This window comes from Vipera ursinii (genome assembly GCF_947247035.1).
Source record: "Vipera ursinii genome assembly, chromosome: 3".
Taxonomy (NCBI): Eukaryota; Metazoa; Chordata; class Lepidosauria; order Squamata; family Viperidae; genus Vipera; species Vipera ursinii.
This window is the reverse complement of record NC_139516.1, coordinates 180,467,338-180,493,352: the sequence shown is the minus strand read 5'-3', so window position 1 is coordinate 180,493,352 and position 26,015 is coordinate 180,467,338. Positions and strand designations below refer to the sequence as shown.

Here is a 26,015-nt window from a genome sequence, read left to right as displayed (position 1 = left end):
GGTGTATTATATATGTAAACATTCCTTTAATTGAAGTGTATATATGTTAAACAGTACAAATAAGAAGGCATCGCCAAAGTATATAAAGTAAAGCCGCCTGACAGGAATACACGCGGGAACTTTGACAGCTGTCAAAGTTCCCCGCACTGCGCAGGCGCCGCCACTGACAGCTCGCGGCTGTCAACTCCGGACCGTGAGGAAGCCTGAGCTGTCAAAGCACCCACCGCACAGCGCAGGCGCAGCCACTGACAGCTCACGGCTGTCAAAACACCACACCACGCGGAAGCCGGAGCTGTCAAAAGAAGACGACGCAGATTGGTCCTTGCCTGACACGGCGCCAAAATAAACACATCTGATTGGTCCTCGCTACCAGCTGCCGGCTATAAAAGCCGGACAAGTTAATCTATGTTTGCCTTGCTCTTAATAAACCTTTGTTGAACTAGCCTGTCGTCCCGAGTGGTCCTTCGGCTACTTCACTGTGTATGACATACATAGAAATTTGTTCTTCTGAATCCAAAATCACAGCTCAATCATGGCATTTATGCTGGATTATGTCATATTTCATTTGACCTTATGTCTGTACCACAATACTAAGCTAAATAGAAATATTGATGAATTTTCCTCAATCTCTGTCATTGTTGTAAGTAATAAATACATTGGGCATATTTCCAGCATTTGTAACATATAAAAAGCTCTAAAATGCAAACATGGATGAGTCACAAAGTATTTGAATCATAGCTTCGGCCACCTAGCTACCAGCTACTCAATACAATAATCAAAATTAGAGTCTGCTTAGCAAATGAAAATGCAGTGCCATTGATGTTAAACTGGAAAGTTAATTAGAGAACTTTCAACTGTTCTTCTATAACTGTGAAGCTAAGAACTGATGGGATAAGTTGCAAAGCTTCTCTGGTATAAACAACATTACCATGGCTTTAATGAATAAAAAACTAAGTGCTGAAGTAACATTAAAGTTACCCCCTTGGAATCACACCTCAGTTTTTAAGAATTAATAGCAGTCAGAGTCAAGTCTGTTTAGACAGCTGAAAATATTGCACATTGAAAATGGTACTATAACTTTATTAGTATTTGATGTTTTTGTGGCAATAATTTCCTGGAAGTTTTCAATGATATGAAGTAACTAGGCCCTTTTTTCCAGTACATTACTGCAATAAATTCACATTTTCCCTGGGCAGCTGAAATCTCCCATTTACAGAGATTAGAGATTGAGAAGAAAACTGTTAAATTTTATTATTCTTTTGTTGTGTTAAACATACACATGTATTTTTATGATGCTATCCTGGAAACAATCCTAAATATACTCACAAATTGTTTTTAAATGGACTTTTTCCCAAAGAAACAACTTTATGTTCCAAAGTTCAGAACATTATGCCCATATTCAAAGTTTAAACAAGCTAACCCATTGCATTTCAACGGTTACCATGCAATCCCTCTTTTAAAGAGGAATATTGTGAGGCTCTTGATTAATCAACAGCCCAACTGGGCTGTTTTTAAAGGATACTTTTTCATGCAAAGAACAGTGTTTGGTGATTGATGGCATAAATAACCATACTGGTCTGTTGCAAGAACATTCACAATGAATTTGTGAGATGAAAAGTAAAAAAAAAAACTCCAAAACATTTTTTTAAAAAATAAATAAATAAATATCCCACCTCTCCTACACTACAAGTTTTGTCCTCTGTGAAATTTGACTTTTCAGGTTATTTTCATTTTGACAGCTCCCTCAATGCACCATGTACTTATTTTTTCCCATGACAAGATAACAATGTGTCTTGTTAATTAGTTTTACCAAAAAAGGAGAATAATGGGGAAAAAGAGGGCATATATTTCCTTCCAAAATTTGATATTATATCAGAAATGAAAACTGACTGAAACAGCCTCAAATTCTACTTCTAACATATTATTGGCAGCAGAATAGGTTGCTTTTTCCACAGCTTTTAGCATTTAAATATCTCATGAATTGTAATCCAGTTCTGTAAACCAGCAAAAAGTTAGCCATGACTTAAGTACACTTAATTAAAAACAATTTAACTTAAGTTAGGCATGACTAACTTGTTCCATAGAGGAGCATCAATGAGACTTGGAAGCAATTCTATACTTCTATGTACCCTGGGAATCCCTAACAATTGAGCAGGCAGAGCTAGGTCATGCACAGGGCTAGCATAACTGCTTAATAAAGTTTAGCCTTTTTTTCTTGTTCTGCCTTCAAACCAGTCTTCATTCTTGGTAACTGCATGGACAATTCCTCCAGTTTTCTTGGTAGGATTTCAGAAGAGGATCGCCATTGCATCCTTCCTAGGGTTGAGATAGAGTGACTAGCTTAAGGTCACCCATCCAGCTTTTTGCCTAAGGAGAGACTAGACCTCACTGTCTCCTGGTTTCTAGGATGGTTTCTTAACCTCTATACCAAACTGGCTCTCTTGGTCTTTTCTTAGAAGGACCTATTCAATACTCTCAGGATTTGCTGTATCAGAGTTATCCTCTCTTGCAATATTCTAAGTTTATTAGTACCAGAAGCAGGCTAGTAAATATACATACTATATCACAGATTAACTGGTCACATAGAATTGGACTGTCATGGAAAATTTGCATTCTTACAGCTCCCTCCCCACCCCAGTCCCCATTATTATAAGTAGTAAATGTTTAAATCAGCACTTAAAAATGTAAAGTTGGAACACAGTCACTCATTGTAAGGCAAACATACTTCAACCTGCCCCAATGATGAGAATGTGAAAGTAGGATTGACCATTTAGATAGTTAGTTGAACTTATTCGCCCCCAACTTCCAATGAATCTGTGACTGTGTTACACTGGACTGGCCACTTGAGTCCACATTTAGAATGTTGAGAGCTGAGCATTCTGTTGGCAGAACCAGAATGAAAATATAACATTCAATTATTATTTATTTATTCGGTTTAGAACAAGAGAAAGAAAGAAAAAATAAAGTCTGTGGCTAGCCACATTAAGTTGAAACTACTCATAGCAGTGTCAGAGAACTAATCACATTACTTAGCAACTCCGTTCCTGCATTCTCTATATAAAGAATTTAAGCTGTAATGTTATGAACTGACAGAGTCTTAGAAGCAACAGAAAAGCCACTGATTCTTTGATGAACTTCTGAAAGCTCCAAAGCAGTTTTGAAGCTGCCGAGTTCCATTCATTCTTTCAAAGCAAATCGCCCCTTCAATTTACAAATCTGTTTCACAGGGTAATTCCAGTGGAGCTTTCTCAGACTGGCTAAGGTACCTGAAGCTGTACAATGCTACTGTTTATTCCTCATTGGAATGTATTTTTGTCATCTTAGTTCTTTGCTCTTTTTTAATGTGGATCATTTTTTTAAAAAAAACACAGCCTCTGAGGGATTCAGGAGGTGGCATATCTCTAAGGGGGAGGAGCAGAGATGAAAAGGTTCAGCACTTGGAAGCATTTCGCTAATGTACCTAGCTTGCCCCCTTATAGGGCAGACACCCTTACACACCACCCACCATCAGCTTATACAGAAAATCATGCCACAAAATATGGTATTGCTGTCAAAATTCAGAAATCTGGAGTTACTCTTGAGATTGAAAAAAAAAATGGCTGGAGAAGTCCAATGCAGTCCAGAGATTGCCCTGCCTTACCATATTCATTTCCTCTTCCCACAAATGCCCTTTTGTTCAAAGAGAAAAGGGAACAAAAAATATGCTTCTAAGTAAAACATTAGCAACTATTCAGAAATTGTAATAGGAAGTTCCTGCTGCTCCCATAAGTTTGGTTGTTTCCGTGCAAACATTTCATTACCCAATTAAGTGTAATGATCAGTAGAAATAACTTTTTTCATTCTAATTATAATACATCATAAACATATTGCTTCAATGCAAGGATATTTGTACAGTATTAACTAAAGTTATTGACATTCTATTGCTCAGATAATTTGAAGTGTTGGAAATAGAAAAAAAGATGGATGAATGAATGTACACTGGAAGCATATTGCACCAGAGACAATTGCCTTGTGTGTCCAATCGCACTTGGCCAATAGTCTAGTCCAGGGGTGTCAAACTCAATTTCATTGAGGGCCACATCAGCATTGCAGTTGCCCTCAGGGGGCTGGGTGGGTATGGCCAGGGTGGGTGTGGCCTACTGGGTGGGTGTGGCTAGAGTGCGTATGGCCTACTGGGTGGGCGTGGCCAGCTCTACATCGTTCGCATCAAGGGTGCCTATGGGGGCCTGGGCAGGAGTGGGACAGATCTCAGGGTCTCTGGCAGAAGGAGGGTCTCTGGGCCAGGGCCAGAGCCAAGGCAGTGGGGGCCGTTCCCTCACTGTTTCCAGGATGGCTTCGTGGGCCGCATGAAACCATTTCGCGGGCCAGATCCGGCCCCCGGGCCTTGTGTTTGACATGTCTGGTCTGGTCTAATCTAGTCTAGTCTAGTCTAGCCTATTCCAATTTTGAGAAACTGAAGGAACAACCGCAACTAAGGCAACAGTCAGATAAAGGTAATTTGAGTCCAAGGCAAAAATGCAATTTGAGAAAGTATGTCAGACTTGATCTTCCTAGTTTTCTTAAAGATAAAATGTAGCAGGAGAGGTACATAAATCTAAATAAATAAATAAAATAAATAAATACATTCAGATTTACAAGATTCCTAGTGCAGTCTACCTCAAAGGACCGATACTAGACAACATCAGTGCAACTCTGAGCTACATACTGTATATTCCATTCTATTGGACATTGTAATGCATTGATTTCTATTGTGACCTGAAATTCACAATACAAATCCATTCAGTGAACAATATATGGATTGGCATAATGCTCATGAGCTTGCATGGTAGGAAGAAGAACCAACCACTTAACTTCAATGAAATTTATCAGTTCCACTTTCCACTGCCCCCCTCCCTTCCCCATTCTTTGCAATGCAGAGAATTGTAAAGATTATGAGTCAAAAAGAAATAAGTTTGCAATCTCTGTAGTACAGCAGGTATTACAGAAGCATTTTGTTGTCCTATCAAGTGTTACTTATGTAATACAATCAATCCTTTGTCTTTCTGTTTCTGCCATTTGGGATTTTTCCTGAAACTCTGCTAAACTGGTTTAATTGTTCTGTGTGTTTCTGATTAATAAATGTACCCAATAAAGAGCCATGGTAGCACAGTGGTTAGAATGCAATATTGCAGGCTAATTCTGCTGACTTCAATTCTCATTGGTTCAAAGCTGATTCAGCCTTCCAAGGTTGGTAAAATGAAGACCCAGATTTATTCATTCATTCATTCATTCATTCATTCATTCATTCATTCATTTATTTATTTATTTATTTATTTATTTATTTATTTATTGAATTTATATACCGCCCTATTCCCGAAGGACTCAGGGCGATTCACAGGGCAAGTTAAAAACAATACAAAAAAAGAGAATAAAATACAATTAAATTAATACAAGCCCACAAAATTAAGATAACATTAAAAATGAAAATTAAAATTGATTTAATTTAATTTAATTTAATTTAATTTAATTTAATATCACTCAGTCCAGGCCAGACAATTCGAACAACCAGGTTTTTAAGTTCCGGCGAAACGAGCGAAGGTTGGGGGCAGTCCGAAGTTCCATCGACAGTTCGTTCCAAAGGGCAGGCGCACCCACAGAGAATGCCCTCCCCCTGGGAATCACCCGCCGGCAATCTCTAACTGGCGGAACCCTAAGGAGGCCCTCCCTGTGGGCGCGCACAGGACGATGGGAAGCTGATGGTGGCAGCAGGTGCTCCCTAAGGTAATCCGGACCCATGCCATTTAAGGCTTTATAGGTCATCACCAGCACCTTGATTGTTGGGGGCCATTTGCTGACTCTAAACTGCTTAGAGAAGGCTGTAAAGCACTATGTAGTGGTATATAAATCTAAGTGCTGTTGCTATTGCTACCTTTTAATGTCACTATTCTGTCAGATTATTCAAGTGGTTGTAGGCATGTAATGGATATGCTTGGACAGTTTTATGTGACCTTCAAAGATAAACAGTTAAGAACTTGTATGGGAGATTAGCTAAGAAATTCAGAGCTGTAAGTTATACCACAAAGCTAAAAAGTTCCCCAGAAAAGGTAATGCCAGACCCCTCTCACACAGTTGTCATCAAACCAGCATACGAATGTTGAGTAGACAGTAGGAATCAAGCTCAATCAGGAGTAATTTTGCCTTCTTCGTGCATGCATTTCTTTGATGCTCCACTTTTCCCATATGCATTTTCATACTGTAGGTGGAAATATAGTAATGCCAACAGGTAATATTTAAAATAAAATAAAAAAACCTGGAAAACTAGAGTTGTTTTTTTCCCCTCCAACATGTAGTCGTCGGAAAACACTGCCATCTGGTGGTCATTTGGTAGACAATTTCCTATACAGTGTCCCATAGAATAACTGCTGTATCCTAGTAAATCAACTGGCATCATATATCTGAAGAAATTTTCATTGTAGGTCATACTATTTGAGAAAGCATGAACTTTAATAAAAAAAAGTGCTGTACATTTTTCAAAAGAAGTTCAGACAAAGAGTGACATGCCTGGTTTTTTTTTCTGAACGATCAGTTAATAACATATTCCAGTTTTATCATGCAGGGTTAGAGCAGATTATGTTTTAATGCTAGTAAATTACAGAATCCCTAATCAAGAAGATGCATCACTGCAGCTATCCAGTTTCAGAATTTGTGAATTTTTTAAAATATATATATATATGGTATTTTATTATAAACGATCATTTTACATTATTTAAGCTTAGCAAAAAATAGTTTAGATATATAAAAATTAAATGCTGACTCAAAGCATTTGAGGAAGGAAAAAACCTTTGATCGCATATTCCCTTCATTGTCCCTAGTCACTACTTAAATATTTCCCCTTTTCTTGAAATATTGGAGACTGTTGCTTAAATTTATTTAAAAACATTTTATCTGATATTTTTTTAATCTCATTTCTTAAAACTCCTATTGCCCACATAAGCCTGCCTTGCTGTGTGATGCACTGAATATAGATAAACTTCTGTTATGAATCTATACAGTCAGTTTTTTCATTGCTACATACAGACTGTTGTCTGTATAAGAGGGTGAGAGACAGGTATCTTGGTCTATATACCAAACGAATGACCCATTGGGATCCCCATATCAAAATAACTTATGTCCGGTCAGAACTTGAAAATAACATTTAACATAGCACAGTATTTAAACAAAATGATCCGGTTAAGATCTGCATATGTGGGACTGATTGGAGTAGATTGTAAGGGCGAGTCCGAAATATAATGTTATATTTTATCTATATCTTAAATTTGTATTTTATTACTATTTCATCTTAAATTGTATCTTATTTAATTCCATTTTAAATTGTATTTTATCAATTTCCATTTTGGATTGCTTTTATCAAGTTTTGGTGATGGTTTGTTGCTGGAACTTTGCACTTTGATATGGCCCAAGGGCTAATCAATAAAGTTGTTGTTGTTGTTAAATACTGACTGAAGTAGATGAACAACTTTGCCAAAGCAAAGTTCTAATTCTACTCTTACCTGGAAGTAACCTCTGTTGAGAACAACTGGGCTTTCTACCATGTAAAGCTGTTTAGTACTGGAAAATAAAGAAGTGCCAGTACATAATCAGTATTGTTTGGTTAAATTAAAATCTGTGGTAAACAGAGCATGTCCAAATTGTTAGTATTGCCAGAATATCTGAGTCATGAAGTTAAATTATTTTCATCTGTTTTCTACCACCTACTAAACTCAAAAAGCATTGTTTTCTAAGTTTTGAAAGTATGTTTCTTATTACAGTTTAAGCAGAGAATCAGAGCAACGTTCTATTAAAAAATTAGAAGTAACGCACACTAATTTGCCATTTTTGCAAGTAAATTATCATGTTGGCTTCAATACATATTTTCCATTGGTAAGAAAATCCATCTAAAACCTTGTGAGTGGATGGCCAGCCTTCAATAGGAACTGTTACCGAGGTAAGTCTATTTGTTTCTCAGCTTTCTTCTGTCATCAAATGAAAGGGAATGTATGTTTCATATCTAAGCATTGGCCAAATTTTGTTTACTTAATTTTTTCAGAAATGTTAGCTCATTCTCTATCAAGCTATATCTCTTAAAACATTTGAGCTCCATGAAAAACCAATAAGGATTCAGGAATTTAATATTTCTAGTTTTATATAACAATGGTACCATTTCTTAAGTCTTGGTTTTTTTTTGTATATAAATTTATATATAACTTAATCCCACCAGAAGATCTAGTCCCAGAAAAAATAATAAAATGAATTTGAATTTATTGTCTTTAGTATAACTTTATATCAGGTGTGATTGATAACAACATTCAAAAATGGAATGCAAGAAAAAAAATATTGTATTTAATTGGAAAATGTGTCAGTGTAAGAGAAATGTAAACTTTTTGCAGTGACCAAGAAAAGTCCTTTGGGGATCCATACTAATTGTGCATTATGGTCTGTTTCAGCTGATTTACATGAACTACAGTTAGAAGTGCATGCCAGCGTTTTAATAAGATTTAACTCTCACATTTCTGAAGCAACAAATATGGTTGTGCCTTGAGCGACTAGCCACAATAAATATATTCACCTGAAAATATCAGACCTGACTCCAGGTATTCAAACCATCTTTGATATTAGAATGATACTGAAGCAGATGATTCAAAAGAGCCATGGTGGTACAGTGGTAAGAATGTAGTATTGCAAGTTAATTCTGCCTGCTGCCAGCAGTTCAATCCTAACCAGCTCAAGGTTGATTCAACCCTTCATCCTTCTGTGGTCAGTAAAATGAGGACCCAGATTTTTGAGGGTAATATGCTGACTCTGTAAACCACTTAGAGAGAGCTGTAAAACACTGTGAAGCATTATACTTTTTAGCCAATATTCCATGGTGATTATACGGAGTACCAACATGATATGGTAGAGAGCAGTGATTCCCAAATATAAGTCTGTTTCTTTCTGGAGTGACATGAATAATCTTCAGGGATTTATGAAATATTTTTACTCATCAATAGCCAAAAACTGATAAGCAATTTTAACTGAATGATAAATTTAGAAAGCAAAATCCCAGCCTTTCCAAATGGATAAAAATAAAAAAAAGAACATGACGTCTTGCCTATCCCAAATGTTCTACCCCAGGCATCAGAACAAGATTTAAAACACTGGTAAAGAAATATGAGTCATGTCTATTCATCCTTCCTGCTGCCATTGTTACCTACAGTGGAAAGATTCATAACATTTTCAACAGATTTATCTAAATAAATAAATATCTGGGACCATATCAGAAGGTTTCATCGAAGAGGATGTTGTCTGGCTATGTGATACAACACAAAAAAACCCAACCAGGTCATAATCCCTTTTCTGATGAGCCTAAAATAACTGAAAATTTGAGAATCTGAAGATAAGAGCTTAAGTTTATGAAAAAGTATTGAAACATTTGTATGACTGCTCTGTGATTTCTCAAGTTTTGCTACTTTTAATTGTTTCTATAAACAGGGGTCAGGGGAATCCCCAAATACAAATGAAACAAAGTTCAAAAAGATTGAGAAATATTCATATTGGGACATACAATAAGAGCTAACTTAGATATGGAATTACTTAATTCAAATCCTTCATCACCTAGGAAATTCCTTGGTCTCATATCCATAGTGACGTAGTGGTTAGAATGAAGTATTGCACGCTAATTCTGCTGACTGCCAGCAGTTCAGTCCTGACTGGCTCAAGATTGACTCAGCCTTCCATCCTTCCAAGGTGAGTCAAATGAGGACCCAGACTGTTGGGGGCAATATGCTGACTCTGTAAACTGCTTAGAGAGGGCTGTGAAGTAATATGAAGCAGTTTATAAGTCTACATGCTATTGCTCTCTGCTAAGATTGTTATGAAGGCAAAACTATCCTCTAACTTGAGGCTTAGTCTCATTGACTTCAGAGGGCTTGTTTCTTCTCCTTAGAAGAATTGGTATTGTCAAAATTAATAAATAGACTCATGCCATAGCAATGGTATTGGTTAGGTTAAAACTAGTACAACTAGGCTTGCAGTACTGGATAAAACAGGGGTCCCCAACCTGTGGGCTGTGGCCCACTACCGGGCTGTGACCTGTTGGCACAGGGTCACGTGAGTGGCTGGCTAGAGCACACATGTGTGTGCACACACTCACCCCCCCACTTGCACTAGCATTGTGAGTGCATGGGCACGAGCATCGCCACGAGCATTGCACAGGTGCTTGCAGCCCCATTTGCTCATGGCTCTGTTCCCATGTGCGCCTGCCCCTCACCTCCCTTTTCGTCTGAGCCTCCAACCCACAAAGGTTGGGGACCTCTGGGATAAAGGGAAAGATAGATGGGAAGCCTCATTCTTGACTTTTGTGCACAATGTCTGACACTGCAATATACTGACTAGTTGCTTAGAGACCACTCAAAATTATGAGGGACACCCCCCACAAACAAAAGGTACTTAGGACACAGATTTAAAGTTCCAATGGCCACTACCATTTCGCTGTCACATTTTGGATGTTCAGCAACCAGCACACATTAATAGCCATTTGCAATATCCTGCAGTCACAGAACTGCAATATTTTGCTGGAAATCAGCATTTATTTCTGGTCTCTGTCAAAAAATGCCAGCTGCAGATAATGGATTTGCTTTACAACTGAAGCACTCATTTTACAACTGCAGCATTCACTTAATGACTGACACACAAAAAAGTCGTAAAATCAGGTTGATCTCATGATTGCTGCAACTTACAATCATCATGACATATGATGGAAATTCAAGATTCCATTATAGTCATGTTTAGAAATTAAGCTAATGTCTGGTTAACCAATTTTAATTATTTTTAAAAAGGCATGAAAGAATTAGTCAAACATTATGCTCATGTTTCATCTGAAGAAGCTGTATTTGTGGAACAGATATTTTTTGAAGTACACCATAGACTGCATTAATACACTAGAACGAAACATATTTTTACATTAAGGAAAAAAGCAGTTACCTGTATATTATCTGCACAAAATCCAGTATAAAATGAAGACTGCTTCTAAATGAATAGATTAGATCATTAATGTGCAAGGGCATAAACATTTCCAAATCACACAAACATTAAAGAGAGCCTGACAGGCATAACTTTTAAAATGTGCCTTGGAGTCCTACCTGGTATGTATCAAATATCTATCTATTCATATTTTTTAAGCCTGTAATTGAAGCATGTGTCAGCCGACATTTAATGAACTGCCTTATGAGCCAATCACAGTACAACAATCTATTAAAATAACAAGTATAAACTTCCAATGTTTACAGAGACCAAAAAAATTCACTGGTAAGATATAATTAACTTATAATTATGACTTTTATAAATGCATAATTATCAAATGACATACCGTAACTTTTTGTAACTTTCTAAATTGTAATTGTTTCTATGTTTATTTTTTATCATTTGTAAGTCACCTAGACTTGGCTTATTGGTAAGAAGGGCAGCATATAAATAAATAAATAAATAAATAAATGAGAACTAACATTTAGGAAAAGTGAAGGGTTAGGGACTTGCCTTAATATAATGAGATAATATGCAGAGTGATGTGATGGGGAGGAAGTTAATCAAAACTATATGAAGGGCTCCGCACAGAATTAAATTTAAGAAAACTCCATTTATCCAATTTCAGATAAATCCAGCTTTAACCCACAATTCTGCATCCTTCATTCCATCCTGCTCAGAGGACCAGCCTTGTTTTCCATATAAATGCTTCTCTGAGTAAACAAAGGCAGCATGATTTGACTAAATTTCTTTTGACTTGGAGACCATTGTTAGATTTCTTATAAGATAAGGAGGGGAAAAAATCAACTTTTCACTTTGAGATCTGAAGATTAGACTGGATTTAACTAGAGAAATATTACAGCTTTTTAAACATAGAGATTAGTATTTAATAATTTACTACTTCTTACAGAAGAATATTTATGCATATTGGGGATTTTAGTATGTTGATTATTAGTATTTTAAGGTGTTTTGTATATTGGTGCTATTTGTTTAAACTAAGAAAGAGGTGATTGTGTTGTTATTATCGCTGTGCCAAAAGAGAGACAGGGGTCATTTTTGTTACAAATTTGTTTAAAATTAAATTTTAATTTAACTCCATTTCCCTTTTCTGTTAATTTGCATTTTAAAGTTTGATGTTAAAAATTAATAAAGATATTTATAAAAAAATAAAAAATAAAGGCAGCATAGAGCAAGAGGGAACAAGAATAAGCTTCCACAGTTCCACAAACAAGGTACTCTCTCTTTCACACATTGAGCTAACTATGGGTTGTTTTACCCATAGGTTACTGAAGCATTACTTACAACAGGAAACCCACCAACAATAGTTTATGATCCATAATGGCTTATGGATATGTTACACTAAATTAAAATCATATTGAACATATGATAGCTAAGCAAGATGTTTGAAATTAATCAGTGTTCTTTTCCCTCCAATTTGCAAGTTTTCTTTACATTACTAATGTATTTCTACAGTCAGAAAAAGGCCTAATAATAGAAGACAATATTTTGGACTATTGTGCCTCAAGTCAGCCTCTTTGGAGAATAAAGTACGCTGATCCCAATCTGACAAGGAGGCATCTACAGAAAACTCTGCCTCCCTCTTATTGATAATAGCAAGTGAGCAAGCCTCTTCCGAGCACACATAAATGCAAAATATGCTATTCCTGCTAAAAAGCCAGCCAAAAGAGTTGTGCCAAAAACTTTGGGTGCCCTCTTCTTCGCTACTCGAAATGCTGTTGGAAGAACTGCTGAGATTAGTATGTTGTTGACATGTCCCAAAACCTTATGGAATGTTTGTCTCTTCAAGACACGCTCGTAATAGGCTTCCAAGTTAGGTCGTTTTCCATTTCCCCAACTTCTCCTCGCCAGTCCAATGAACTTCAGCCGATGGAGTGTTACAGCAAGGGATACATCAGCCAAGCTAAAAAATTCTCCGCAGAGCCAAGGCTGATGTCCATTTTCTGATATCAAAAATAAAGGCATAAATAATTAGAGACTAATAAAATGCAATATGATGCAAAGATTCCTCTGACTATTGCATGCAATTAATATTCTCACTAAATGTGTAACCATTAGTTCCAGATTACTTGTTGCAGTGGTTTGGCTAATAGGAGCATTACTTGACTTAAACAGCCTAGAGCAGGGGTAGGCAACCTTGGCTCTTTTATGACTCGGTGACTTCAACTCCCAGAATTCCTGAGCCAGCATGGCTGGCTCAGGAATTCTGGGAGTTGAAGTCCACAAGTCATAAAAGAGCCAAGGTTGCCTACCCCTGGCCTACAGGTTATTAATGGAGATATCGTTCAACACTGCAGAATCAGAAGGAAATAAGACAAAAATGACTGCAAATTATTTTCTACCTGGTGTTTCTTCATTTCTTCTTTGCAACTCAGTTTCAACCTGATCCAAAACTTTTTCCAACTCATCTAGTATTTTCTGTAAATACTTTATGTTATCATGGTCCATCAATTTAGACTAAAGGAAAAAAAATATTATATATTAGCTTGCAAAAAATGATGAGAGGTTTGCTTGAATATTGTGAGTCTCAGCAAGCAATTGTAAGACTACTGAATGACACAAAATGACATGTATATAATCCATTTTAAAATGGAATATTCCAAGCAGAAAAGCATGCAATAACAATATTTGCTATTTCACATTAATATCATACTCCAAGCAATCCTAGGATCCATTCTGACTAATTATATACGTTCTGCTCTTACTTTCAGTCGTTTCTGTTTTGCTATATATGCCTCTTGTAGATCTGGGTTTTCTTCAGCGAGTTTCTTTAATTCAGATTCAGTATTACCTATTTGGCCTTGCAAAACAGCAATAAGTCAGTTAAGGTTATTAATCATCAAACTTTCCAGTAAATTAAGTAAAGTTTATCATGTTAAAATGTTTTACTTGCTAACCAAATGTATGGATTTACAATATTTTGTGTGAACAGTTGAGTAAACCTTCATCTGTAATGCAGAATTAATCCTGAAAGTCAACTAATTATAGTTGACTAAACAATTTGACAAATGGTTTTTTAAAACACCATATGCTGCTTATTTCAGCAGGATGATAAGTTGATTTTTAATAAATATAAACTTGGTAAAATCATTTAAGTAAGAAAATTAAAATGAATTTGAACACCACAGATAATAGGGCACATAAACTTCTTGTACATACTACGAATTCTTGTTGTGGCATATGCAGGAATCATGGAGTCTACTGCTAATTCAGGATGTAAAATGCAGCCATGTGTATATGCATCCATAGGCAAGGAATCTAGAAGTTCTCTGTAGTGTTGAACCCTGGGATAATACATGCTTCCTTCTTCTGGCATTAATCTTGGAGTCTTCTCTATAGAATAGAACATCCATAGATGAAAGTTAACAAAAAATAAAAAATAAAAGAAGGCTGGTTTAGATATTTATAACCTCTTACCCACTTCAGCCCTTACATCTATCTGAAAGTGAAAAAATAAAATAGATTTCGATCTATGATCTGATTGTGAATGAATTAGTGAAGTCATTTTTTTCAATAATTATTTTATTTTATTCTATTCACAACATTAAAACACAAACTCAAAACAAGAAAGAAAAAATATAAGAACAAAGCAAACTAAACAAGACATTAAGAAAAAAGTAAAACCAACAGAAGTTAAACTTCAAAGCTCTCAGTCAGAAATCTGTAATTGTATTTAACTCACAGAAAGATTTCTGATCTACCATAAACCACCACAATCATTATCTCTGGTCCTTCTGGAATCAAATATTGCTAAGCACATTGGTTTGTGCTTAAAATTGTAAGCCACCCTGAGTCTTTGGAGAAGGGCGGGATATAAATGGGATTATATCTATATCTATATCTATATCTATATCTATATCTATATCTATATCTATATCTATATCTATATCTATCTATCTATCTATCTATCTATCTATCTATCTATCTATCTATCTATCTATATATGTGTAAATTACTAACAAAGAATTAATTTACACAAATATAGGAATTGTCCGGTGTGACTACTGCCTGTTCGATAGCCTTCAAGATAGGCTGAAAACAGGAAATAAAGATTTGCCCCATGTTTGGGGCCTAGCAAGGTAATCTAAAGAGTTAACATTTGAAATATATATATATATATATATATATATATATATATATATATATATATATATATATATATATATATATATATATATATATATATATATATATATATCCTTGATAGATGCTTAATGATAAAACTTTTCCTTAAAATTTTAACTGAGATCTTTCCCAACGTTTGCATCTTATTCCCCAAAATCATAAATCTCTGTTGTAAATATCTCTGCAGCATTTGCTATTCTAAGAATCTTCCTATTAGTTGGAATGCAGTGCTTCTTAAACTATAAGAGAGTTGAGATAGGGTTAGTCTTTCTTTACTTGGTCATAATGAGAAATAGCAACCTTGAGCCTCCTTTATGATAATAGTAACAGTGAAAAAAAACCAATGTCCTCTTCCACAACTGCACTTTCTTAATACATGTAGTCCTCAACTTACGACAATTGAGTCAAAATTTCTGTTGCTAAGTAAGATATTTGTTAAGTGAGTTTTGCCCCAATTTATGATCTTTCTTGCCACAGTTGTTAAGTGAATCACTGCAGTTGTTAAGTTAATAACATGGTTGTTAAGTGAATCTGGCTTCCCCATTGACTTTGCTTGTCAGAAGGTCACAAAAGGGGATCACATGACCTCATAACATTGCAACTATCATAAATATGAGTCAATTGCCAAGCATTTGACTTTTGATCATTTGACCATGAGGATAATGCAATGATCATAAGTGTAAAAAATGGTCATAAGACACTTTTTTCTGTGCCATTATAACTTTGAACAATCACTAAATGAACTGTTGTAAGTCAAGAACTACCTACAGTGAAAGCATCTGTCATTAGTTTAGGATCTTTAAGTTCTTTCTCAGTAGAAATGAAATAAATTTGTCATGAGCTTACTAAGCACCATATTTTAAAGATTGCCTATAGAAAACTAGGGGAAGTTTCCTTGTTAATTTTTAAAGCTGTAGAATGTGAATAAAAGATTTGTTAAGCAGCTTTTATTTCCTTCATCCTTGCTTTCATGTTGAGCTGAGTCCAAGAAGTTATAAGATGTATTAAGCCAATCTCTGTTAAAGAAAGCAGTTATCAATTCTAACTCCTGGGGAAAAAATTAATACTGGTTTTAGATCTAGAAAGTGTAGAAGCTGATACGTTCTATCCACTTTTGAATGAAAAAGATTTTCAAGATCTTTTTTCACCAGGATTTAGCCTTGTTGTAGCAGTGATGCTATTCTGAATATGTTCCACCAGGTTGCAGCATCAAGGCTGACTTTATCTAAACTTGGAAATTAAACAAGATTGCTTCTGGTTAGTACTTGGATAAAGCCTTGGGAATCAAAAGAGCCATTTACATACTTACTTACCTACTTACTTACTTATTTATTTAAAATAAATTTAAATAAAATTTAAAATTTGTTATAGATGCCATTCCATTAGACTAATATTAATATTTATGGTATTCTTTCAAGAGACTGTCTGAAAATTTTGTTTGCTTGTACTTAGATGTTCTGGTAGATTTCTTCTCAGGTGCATGGAATATAATTTGTAGGATTCCATACTATTCTATATGTTATCATTTAGCTCCACAATGTTGAATACCTGACATATTCTTGATATGACTTAAGTTAACAGAATCATTTAAGAAATAAAGAAATCCTCTAGCTTCCCAAATAGCCATTGCCAATTAAAAAGATTTATATGTGTCTATATCCCACTCCAAAAAATGTTTTCCTTTCAAAATATATTTTCTATGTCTTGCAACAATACTGTAAAGTTTAAAATTATGTATCCCTCCTGACAACTTTCTCAAACTGCAATTTATTTATCACATCTAGAAACCACTCATCTCCCTCACAGAAGGACTCTGGGTAGCATATAAATAAGACATAAAACATAAAATATAACTATAAATAATCATTTAATTAATAAATAAATGTCCGTGAAATATAAAACACACATTAAGGCATTTTTTAAAAAAAACAGCACATAAATACTCTTATTACCATTCATAAAAGTATCTTCAAGGTAGTCAATAATCTGAGTTGCATCACAAATTATATTCTCTTTGTGAATCAGCACAGGGACTTCTCCTGATGCATTTAAACGCATAAACCAAGGCTCATTATGTTCACTCAATGGAAGGCTTACATCATGCTCTTCACATTTCAACCCCTTTTCAGCAATCACCAGTCGTACCTGAAACAAATGGATAAGCTTTCCTGTTAAAGATTATGACTGCCCCAATTATATATATATGGGACACGGTGGCTCAGTGGGTTAGGACGCTGAGCTTGTCGATCAGAAGGTCGGCAGTTTGGTGGGTCGAATCCCGAGTGCTGCGTAACAGAGTGAGCGCCTGTTACTCGTCCCAGCTTCTGCCAACCTAGCAGTTCAAAAGCACATAAAAATGCAAGTAGAAAAATAGGGACCACTACGGTGGGAAGGTAACAGCGTTCCATGTGTCTTTGGTGTCTAGTCATGCCTGCCACATGACCACGGAGACGTCCTCAGACAAACACTGGCTCTTCGGCTTTGAAATGGAGATGAGCACCGGCCCCTAGAGTCAGAAACGACTAGCACGCATGTGTGGGGGAACCTTTACCTTTACCTTTACTTTATTCTTAAAAAAACATAAACACTTAAACAACACAAAGTACTGTATTTAATATAGGATGTCTTATTTTTTGAGCAGCATGCACACACACACACACACATTTTATCACATATTGTCTGGGTTTAAGGCCAAACCTGGCAATGGAGTCTGCAGGGTGCCATATCAAATTTGGTTCTGGGATATTTCAAGAAACATTGGGAGATGATGGTAATAAATAGCTGCTATTACAGAGAAACAATAAGAAAACCTGAGAAACCTCATTTAATGTGAATATTAAATATCAGCTCTTCGTATGACACTTTTTTCCTGTAAGATAAATTGATCTCACTTGGTTGGTTTTGTTATTGCCTGTTTTTCATCCCTTTATCTTGGATTAGCCAAGCTCCAGTTCTTAATGCACAAAATTTAACAATAATGGGAAAGGGTCTGGGCCTGTTTGTGAAGCTTCCAGGCTTGAGTACGCGTTTCTCTCATTATTTTGTATTCTTTCTTCTCTTACGAACCCACTCAGAGCTGCCTTTAATACAATGCTTTGTCCCACAGGGCAAATCAGCAGTCTTAAGGTGGGCTACGTGGGCGGAGGGAGCTATCCAGGTTCTGAAATACAGCATTCCTTTTAGATGTGACGCTCACCTTTTGTGAACTGAAGGACTGTGTCCAGTGATAGAGGATGAGTTTAGCCTCTGACTTGACCTCCATTTCAGGTGGGGGTGTTTTGTCGGCCATCTGGTCCTCCTTTCCTTCTGCCATTTCGCGTTTTTCTTCCTGCTTAATTCACTGCTCCGAGATTCTGCCCATGAGATTTCTTTTTTTTTCTTTCTCCCCTCTCTGTTACTGAGTCTGCTCCATGAACTGAGCATGCTCATTATTAACAGATGAAGCTGCCTTCCTGATTTTGCCCTCACTCTGTGACAGGATTTCATGAAATGAAGAAGCTGTTGAAAATCTTGACACAAAGATAACTAAGCTACCTACCTAGATTCAAGAAAAAGGGTTCTTTTTACTGAATTTCTTCTCTAATTTATAAGAAATAAATATTCTAGATACATTAAATTAATTTAATTAAAATAAAAAGCAGCTTCTTTGGACTCAGACAGGAATCTGGTTAAATGCAGGATAATGGAGTCAAATGGATATGCCCTCAACATTTCAATAGTATATTAATATCTGCCTCAAAATGTTTACGAGGTGCATGAATGTTATGTATTTACCATGTTTTTCTTTTAGTAATTTTATTTACCTCCTTGACATTTCAGTGGCTCATAATTGTGCTCCATTGTAATTAACTTTGTATTTGTTTCATAATGATAAATTTAATACCATTTAAAATGTATTTAAAAATGTATATTCTAGCTTTTCTTCATGTTAGATTAAAGATGTTTACTGGAGATATTCTTTCACTTTTATTCCCTTATAGCTGAAGTCAGACTCAAACACCTTAAACATATTTTAGCATGAGTATATATTTAATTGGTTTCAAGAAAAAATACAGACTGCTAATAGTATCATGGAAATCACAAATACATTTTTGGAATCTAAGTTAAGATCTGGAATGCATAAACTGCAGTTTCTAAAAAGTAAAAATTAATCAGGCAAACCTCCAAATGAAGGTTAGATATTTCATGCTACAACTACCAGTCTTCCTTAAGATAATTTATAACAAAGATTGAAAAGTGTGATTAACGTAGGTAGCATTGTTTAGAAAGTCACTTAAAAGTAAGAGGATTTTGCACAGCAAAATGAATGTTTCTGGGAAAGCATCATTAATTCATACCACTTGAAAAATTCTTAACAAATTAAATTACTTAAGCCTGAATGGCCACAAGAGGTCTCCATAGTTCTAGAAATAGTGGGGATACACTTCCTCAAATAAGATATTATATTGAGTTTATATTTCCTTATTATTATTATAGCTGGTTGCACAGTCAGCCATAAGTTTAGACTGGATTTAGCATTTTTGTCTTTCCTAAGAACCTGGGATAGGCAGATGTTGTTGTTTGATGGTGTTAAAGCAGGTTGTAAGCTGTTCAGAGTAAAACTGCCTTTTGCAATTGACTAATGGTGATTTTGGCAATATCGATAGTGTTCAAGTGAAGACTATTGATATTGATAGTGGTGCTTCAATTGCTTTGGGATTACACCAAAGACACCTACTACAATTGGTGCTACCTTTGCTTTCTTTTGCTGCAGTCATTCTATTTCTATTTGCAGGTCTTCCTATTTAGTTATCTTTCATTTCTATTCTGCTATCTCCAGATATTGCCACGCCCGCTATTCAAACTTTTTTGTCTTTTTTATTGACACCCAGTGCAGATGCAATATAAGTGCTCACTCAGACATATTTTTAAAAATATTTTTAAAACTCTTCAGAGCAAGACTACTGAGGATAATTGCATAAAAACAAACTGCACCTCAAACTTAACTATTTTTTCTACATGATATCAGTCAGAAATATCCCAGAGGGAGAAAAAGTTATCATTTGGGAATATACTTCTGGTATGGACGGCTGTTTGTTACAGTGTAAAGGAAAAAAGAGCAATGCTTATGTAGGGCAAGACCCAGACACTTTTTCATGGCTTCTAGATAAGGCACTGTAGTCTAGACTAAGAAGCTGAACATACTGGAGGTCCAAATTTAATGGGACTGATTCTTGACCATGTCAGATCAACTGACTACAAGAAGGCAATAGTTGGTATAGTAAATAGTTAAAGGTTAAACTCTGTGTCTCCTGTCTTTCACTCTGCCTGTTTGTCTAAGAGACTGCTAAGTTGAGATCAGTCTTCTGCCTTCCTCTCTGACTATGTGCTCTTGGACTTTTCTGGTTGCATGTAGCCAGCTAGGTTTTGGGCTTTGCCTATGACTATAGTGGATGGGGTGTGCATTTTTTCTAAATAAATCTCCCTTCTTTTACAAAGCATGCTTCACTAATTAATCTGGACTAGAAAATGGCAAGCCACTTGCATATTAGAGCCAGTTTGGTCCAGTGATTAAGGCACCAAATTGGAAACCAAGAGATTGTGAGTTCTAAAAAAGGTAAAGGTTCCCCCGCACATACGTGCTAGTCGTTTCCAACTCTAGGGGCCAGTGCTCATCTCCGTTTCAAAGCCGAAGAGCCAACGCTTGTCCAAGGACGTCTCCGTGGTCATGTGGCCAGCATGACTAGACACCAAAGGCGCACGGAATGCCTAGTCTAGTCCTGCCTTAAACATGAAAGCCAGCTGGATGATTTTGAGCTAAACACTCACTCTCTCTTCCCAGATCATCTCATAGGGTTGTTGTGGGGAAAATAACAGGAGGTATTTTTCTGCCTTATTAATAAAATTAAATTACTTTCATGAAGTCTGTATTATATGTAAGATCGCTAATGTTATCAGTTAAACAGTTGTATTGTTTGTGAGGTAAACACCATGACAGCCGAACACGCGGGAGTTTTGACAGCTGTCAAAACCTCCCCAGCGAAGGGGCAGGCGCAGCCAGCTGACAGCTCTCTGCTGTCAACACAAGCACAGAACCACGCACGCGCCCAGCCAAGCGGACGAAGGAGCTGTAAAACACAGCTGACAGCGGATTGGCTCTGGAATCCCGGCGGGAGAAGAACGGCCACTGATTGGACTAGCCGGCCGGCTGCTGGCTATAAAAGTACGAACCCCTAACACCTGTTTGTCCGATTCCCAAATAAACCAGTTGATGTTAGCCTGCTGTCTCTGAGTGGTCTGTCAGCCACTTCAAAGTCCACCATAGATCAAAGACTTTTTTTCTTTACTTTAAGAAAGTAAAAACAACCTGGTTGCTGAATTCAACCAGTAAAAGTGAAAAGGGGATATTGGGATCCATTCACTTCCTTATTCCTGCCCATTCCCTCAAACCCATAAAAGTCACTACTGCAAATAATCCAAATGAATATATCCATTGCATTCCATGATAATTAGTCATGGGTTCACAAGTTTTATGACTAGAACTAGGCAACGTTTCAACATTGTTACAAAACCTTTATTCATTTGCTTTGTAATCTGTACAAGTCACATAAGGTTTTGTTATGTCGACAATTTAAGAGAGAGATGTTAAACTGGAACATCTCAAATTCTGTTACCTCTGTGGGCTGAGATTCATATCTGATTGCTAGTACAAAATGTGGGTCAATTTTTTTAAATTTTTTAAGGAGACAGAGAAATAGAGGCAGATTTTTCTTCATACCTATTGGAATACTTGGAATAAGAATCATTAAGTAAATAATATGGAATACTTTCAGTATATATAATGCTTTAATTTTGCTTCCAATTCATTTCATCCTAATATTGACTATAAAGCATGGTTTCAGATTCTGGCTGAATTTCATTCCAGATATGTTGTTAGAGGAAACAAAAATAAAACTAATCTGACGTAAATGTAAATCCCACCATGTTAAACTGCTGTTTTTTCTTGTACACATGGTTGTAAACTATGGAAACTGAATGTAAATTAACCTATATAGAGGTCTATGAAGAACACAGAGAGATTTTTCTGCCACTTCTGATAACAGTTTAACAACAGCAGCAACAGCAACAAAAACTTTTACCAACTGTAATGTCATACCTTTAGCATTAATAATCCTGCTTCCAACAAAATTCAATATTTCATCTTCCTTTACTTACTACATAAATTTCATGCATCAAATATATTGTTCTGGCATATTTCATTTCTGGAAATATATATTTTTTTAAAGTTTTAATATTTCAAAGGTGTGTGGAAACTGCCCTGGGTCTCCCAATTTTCTATGGTATGCTTATGTCTCTCCTCCTTTTCAGCTATTGATTTTATTCATGTTTTTTTTTCAAATGTTCAGCTGTGATTGCATTTGCTTGCAGAAATAAAACAGCACTGCCAGTGAACAAGCATGAATTACCAGAAGAGGCAGGGGGAAAAAAAGAGTTTTGCAGCAATAGAAAAATAGACACTACAGTCACAAGTTCTGATTGCACTAATTTTGGCTGGGGGTAAATTCCTTGGCTCCCCTAGGTTCCTTTCATAATGTTGTTGGTTATTTTGTTTGCTTCCTTGTCATGCATGGGTGATACTGGTTTGGCTATAAAATCAATAGCAGTCAACCATAAACATGGCATCTAGAGGGAACTGGAGGACAAGCAATTCAACCAAAGCTAATTTTCAATAAACTGCATTGATTTTTCTGGAAAGACAGTTAAGCCAACAGGAATACTTAGCATGTTTCCCAAAATGAGGCCAACTTTTAGTTACTTTCTTGATGTAACCTCATCCTACCTTTACACTTCACAAAACCTGATTTACATGATGATGCAAAATTCATGTACTCCAGCTATGACTGCAAACTCTGCCAAACTATTTAGAACATCTGCCAAATTTACTTCTCACAGCTTTTCTCTCTCTTGTTCTCTTTAATAATATTGCTTGATGAAAAATGATGGACACTTATAAACTTCCCATAACAAAAACCCATAATTGGGTTTATCAAGGAATTGCCTCAGTATGAATTCTGTGTTGGGGTAAAGTGGCCTCCTTTTCACATTAACAGGTTGTATTTTATCTCATAAATCTATCGTGTGTTTTAGCTACTTTAGTGATATTTGTGGTCATGGATGATTTTTAGTTGTGTATCCAAATTACAAAACAACATTCTCCTCAAATTAGACATAATAATGCATAAAATAAAAATGTTCCCTTTCTCCTTAAGATCAAGTTTTATTATAAATATTCCTCTCCCAAAACTTGTATATCATTATATAACACAGAGAGAAACAAACTCTCACAGCAGGGCAATAGTTCTTCCATAAGAAATGCACTGAATATACTAAGCTTCAAAATTTAAAAGCAAAATTGCTGAATATGTGCATCAATATACATGTGGGACACAATTATGTAAGCTACATTTAAACTCAAACAAAAATTATAGATGGGGTGGGACAGCAAAGAATTAAAAAAAAATTTAAAGATCATTCTACCCAGGAATTGGGAGACATATTTTTCACATACCATGCTTCAACCCACAGATGACTAATGCAGATTATCATTTCTCCAAGTGTTCTGAGGTAAGTCAAACTTGGTTTTAAGTTGCAGAGAAATTTAAAAATTGTTTCTTTAGTGCTAAGATTGTTGAAAACTTTTAAGAGAGGCTCAGTTTACCACCATTGTCCTGCAAAACAATTGAATAGATTTTTAAACAGAGGCCATCCCACAATGCAATCCTAATATGTTTTAAGAAAGGTGAAACAGCACCTCTGATCTTTGTGCTCTCATTTTTCAATTGGGGAAAAATAAAAGTTTGCCCAGACATTGTCCAGTGGATTGGTATCCAGTCCAAAAATAGCACCTCTTAAATGAAAAGTCAGAGCATGGGAGGAAAGGGCCCTGCTCTCTCAGAAGGCTCTGAAATCACTCTCCTCTACCTACCCCAAATATCAACTAAGCTGCCAGAGTATTTGGAGTGCCTTCCAAAACTTTTGGACTTGATCAAAGCCAGCTCTAAACAGGCCTGGAGCAGGGCTAAAATAGGCGGAGTCAGACCTTAGAAATGCCTCCTCCTACAGGCACAGAGCCTCTCTGGAAATCCTGCAGGGAAGGCATTTCTCTGGCTAAAAAGATGCTTCCCACTTCTGCTCAGGAGAAAATGTCTTTTTAAATGACAATTCAAAAGTCAGTGTAATTATTTTGATCTGATTGATTCATTCTGTGTAGTAGAGATTCAACTTTAATTAAGTAAGAAATAGCTTATGGTATGTACATATGTATGCATGTATGTATAGAATATTTGAATGGGCAATCTGACACCAGGGCCAAAATATGGACACCTGACATTACCTTCTTTTTAAAAGAAAAGTTTAAATTAATTAGAAAGACAATTAAAATGCCTGCAATAGAATTTTAACTCATCTATTACATATTAGCAAAAAATCTAGACAATCCCTAAGTAGCAGCAAAACAGTAACTACTGCTCACCCGGATTTTTGTAGTATGGTATGGAAGCTTTCACCTTCCCCACAAAGACCATTTTAGATAATCTTGAAAGGAACTCTGACTCAGAAATACCATGGTTTTGCTCTTCCATTTGCATTATGCAAGGGGATGAATGCTGCTGTCAAGATCATAAATAACAGCAAGCTCTCACGTCAAAGATACTCTGTCCCCAAAGCCCTGAGTCAGCTGGTCCCATAATACCTAGCACCAAACAGCCCATGGAACTTTGTGCTCCAGAGGCATCAGCCTCCTGTTTTGCTTGATGTCAGCTTGACTCAGAGGGCAGTTAAGCTTCTCTTAACCACAGCTCCATTTGCAACTGTTTTTAATCAAAGCCTTCGCATACCTAGCAGCCAATGGCCCTGTTGGGTACCGGGAATGTGATCTGGATCTCCAAGTGGAGGAGTAGCATGACCATATATTTATGGCTGTTGCTATTCTGGGGCAGCAGGTTGCTGTCTCTGTTCTCTTGGCAGCAGAAGCACATTGCCTGCTCCTTCGTCTTTCAACACTCACGGCCAACAGGAGAGAATGAAATAAAATGTACAGTTTACTCAAAGAAATAACAGCTTGCATGCATCAACCTTTAAAAAAATCTTAATTATAATGTATTCCAATCTCGTGTGGCAATAACTGTACATATTTACACATGTTATACCTCTACCTATTCCTCTCCCAGCCTGTTCCTATAAAATACAGTTAATCTCATGTATTGGTTCATACAAGTTCAAAGCTGGGTTGGCTTATCATCACCTACCATATCTTGGCTGGCTAACAAATGTAACAGATTGTATAAAGCAAGCATCAGCATGCTAGTTACACGCATAATGCAAGTTCACAAAATGCTCCAAATATGGCAAAATATCTGCACCCCTGTCTGTATCCCTATCAGAATTTGGATAGATAGATAGATAGATAGATAGATAGATAGATAGATAGATAGATAGAGACAGACAGACAGACAGACAGACAGACAGACCACAGGCAATCCATTCTATACAAAAAAGCTACAATGGATTATAGTTTATTTATTTATTTATTTATTTATTTATTTATTTGTTTGTTTTTATAAACTGCCCTTCTCCCGAGGGACTCGGGGCGGTGTACAGAATAAGGTAGGTATACAGAATGAACAATAGTGAAAAAAACAATAGTAAAAAACAAACTGGGACCCCAATTAGAGCTATCAGGCCAGGCCGGACTGCTGGAACAGGTAAGTTTTTAAGTCGCGCCGGAAGGTGCGGAGGTCGGGGGCCATCCGGATTTCGGTTGGTAAGCTGTTCCAGAGGGCTGGCGCACCCACTGAGAATGCCCTCCCCCTGGG

The 26,015-nt window shown here is 36.3% G+C and overlaps 1 protein-coding gene across 4 annotated transcripts; it reads right to left on the bottom strand.

The window, feature by feature from the left end:
* Positions 1 to 12,041: 12,041 nt before the first annotated feature.
* On the bottom strand, positions 12,042 to 24,795 carry GDAP1 (ganglioside induced differentiation associated protein 1). 4 transcript variants are annotated; one of them, XM_083360402.1, is made up of 7 exons: positions 24,674 to 24,795; positions 23,711 to 23,870; positions 17,115 to 17,307; positions 14,197 to 14,370; positions 13,743 to 13,837; positions 13,380 to 13,494; positions 12,042 to 12,980 (listed from the first exon to the last, which is right to left on the bottom strand). In XM_083360402.1, exons 2-7 carry the CDS (start codon positions 23,711 to 23,713, stop codon positions 12,598 to 12,600), a joined length of 963 nt encoding a protein of 320 aa, XP_083216528.1. In that variant the 5' UTR covers positions 23,714 to 23,870; positions 24,674 to 24,795; the 3' UTR covers positions 12,042 to 12,597. The 4 variants fall into 4 exon arrangements, with proteins under 4 accessions (XP_083216528.1, XP_083216529.1, XP_083216530.1 ...); XM_083360403.1 differs by lacking the exon at positions 24,674 to 24,795 and adding an exon at positions 23,954 to 24,084; XM_083360404.1 differs by lacking the exon at positions 23,711 to 23,870 and having other exon boundaries at positions 24,674 to 24,775.
* Positions 24,796 to 26,015: the final 1,220 nt, after the last annotated feature.

Bases quoted from the DNA above. Each gene is read 5' to 3' on its own strand.
- GDAP1 (XM_083360401.1), bottom strand. From the start codon at position 18,475: ATGGCAGAAGGAAAGGAGGACCAGATGGCCGACAAAACACCCCCACCT. The intron at 14,371-17,114 runs GTAATAAGAGTA...TCTATTCTATAG, and splicing joins TGAAGATACTTTTATGAATG to AGAAGACTCCAAGATTAATG. The intron at 13,838-14,196 runs GTATGTACAAGA...CTGTTTTGCAAG, and splicing joins TGCCACAACAAGAATTCGTA to GCCAAATAGGTAATACTGAA.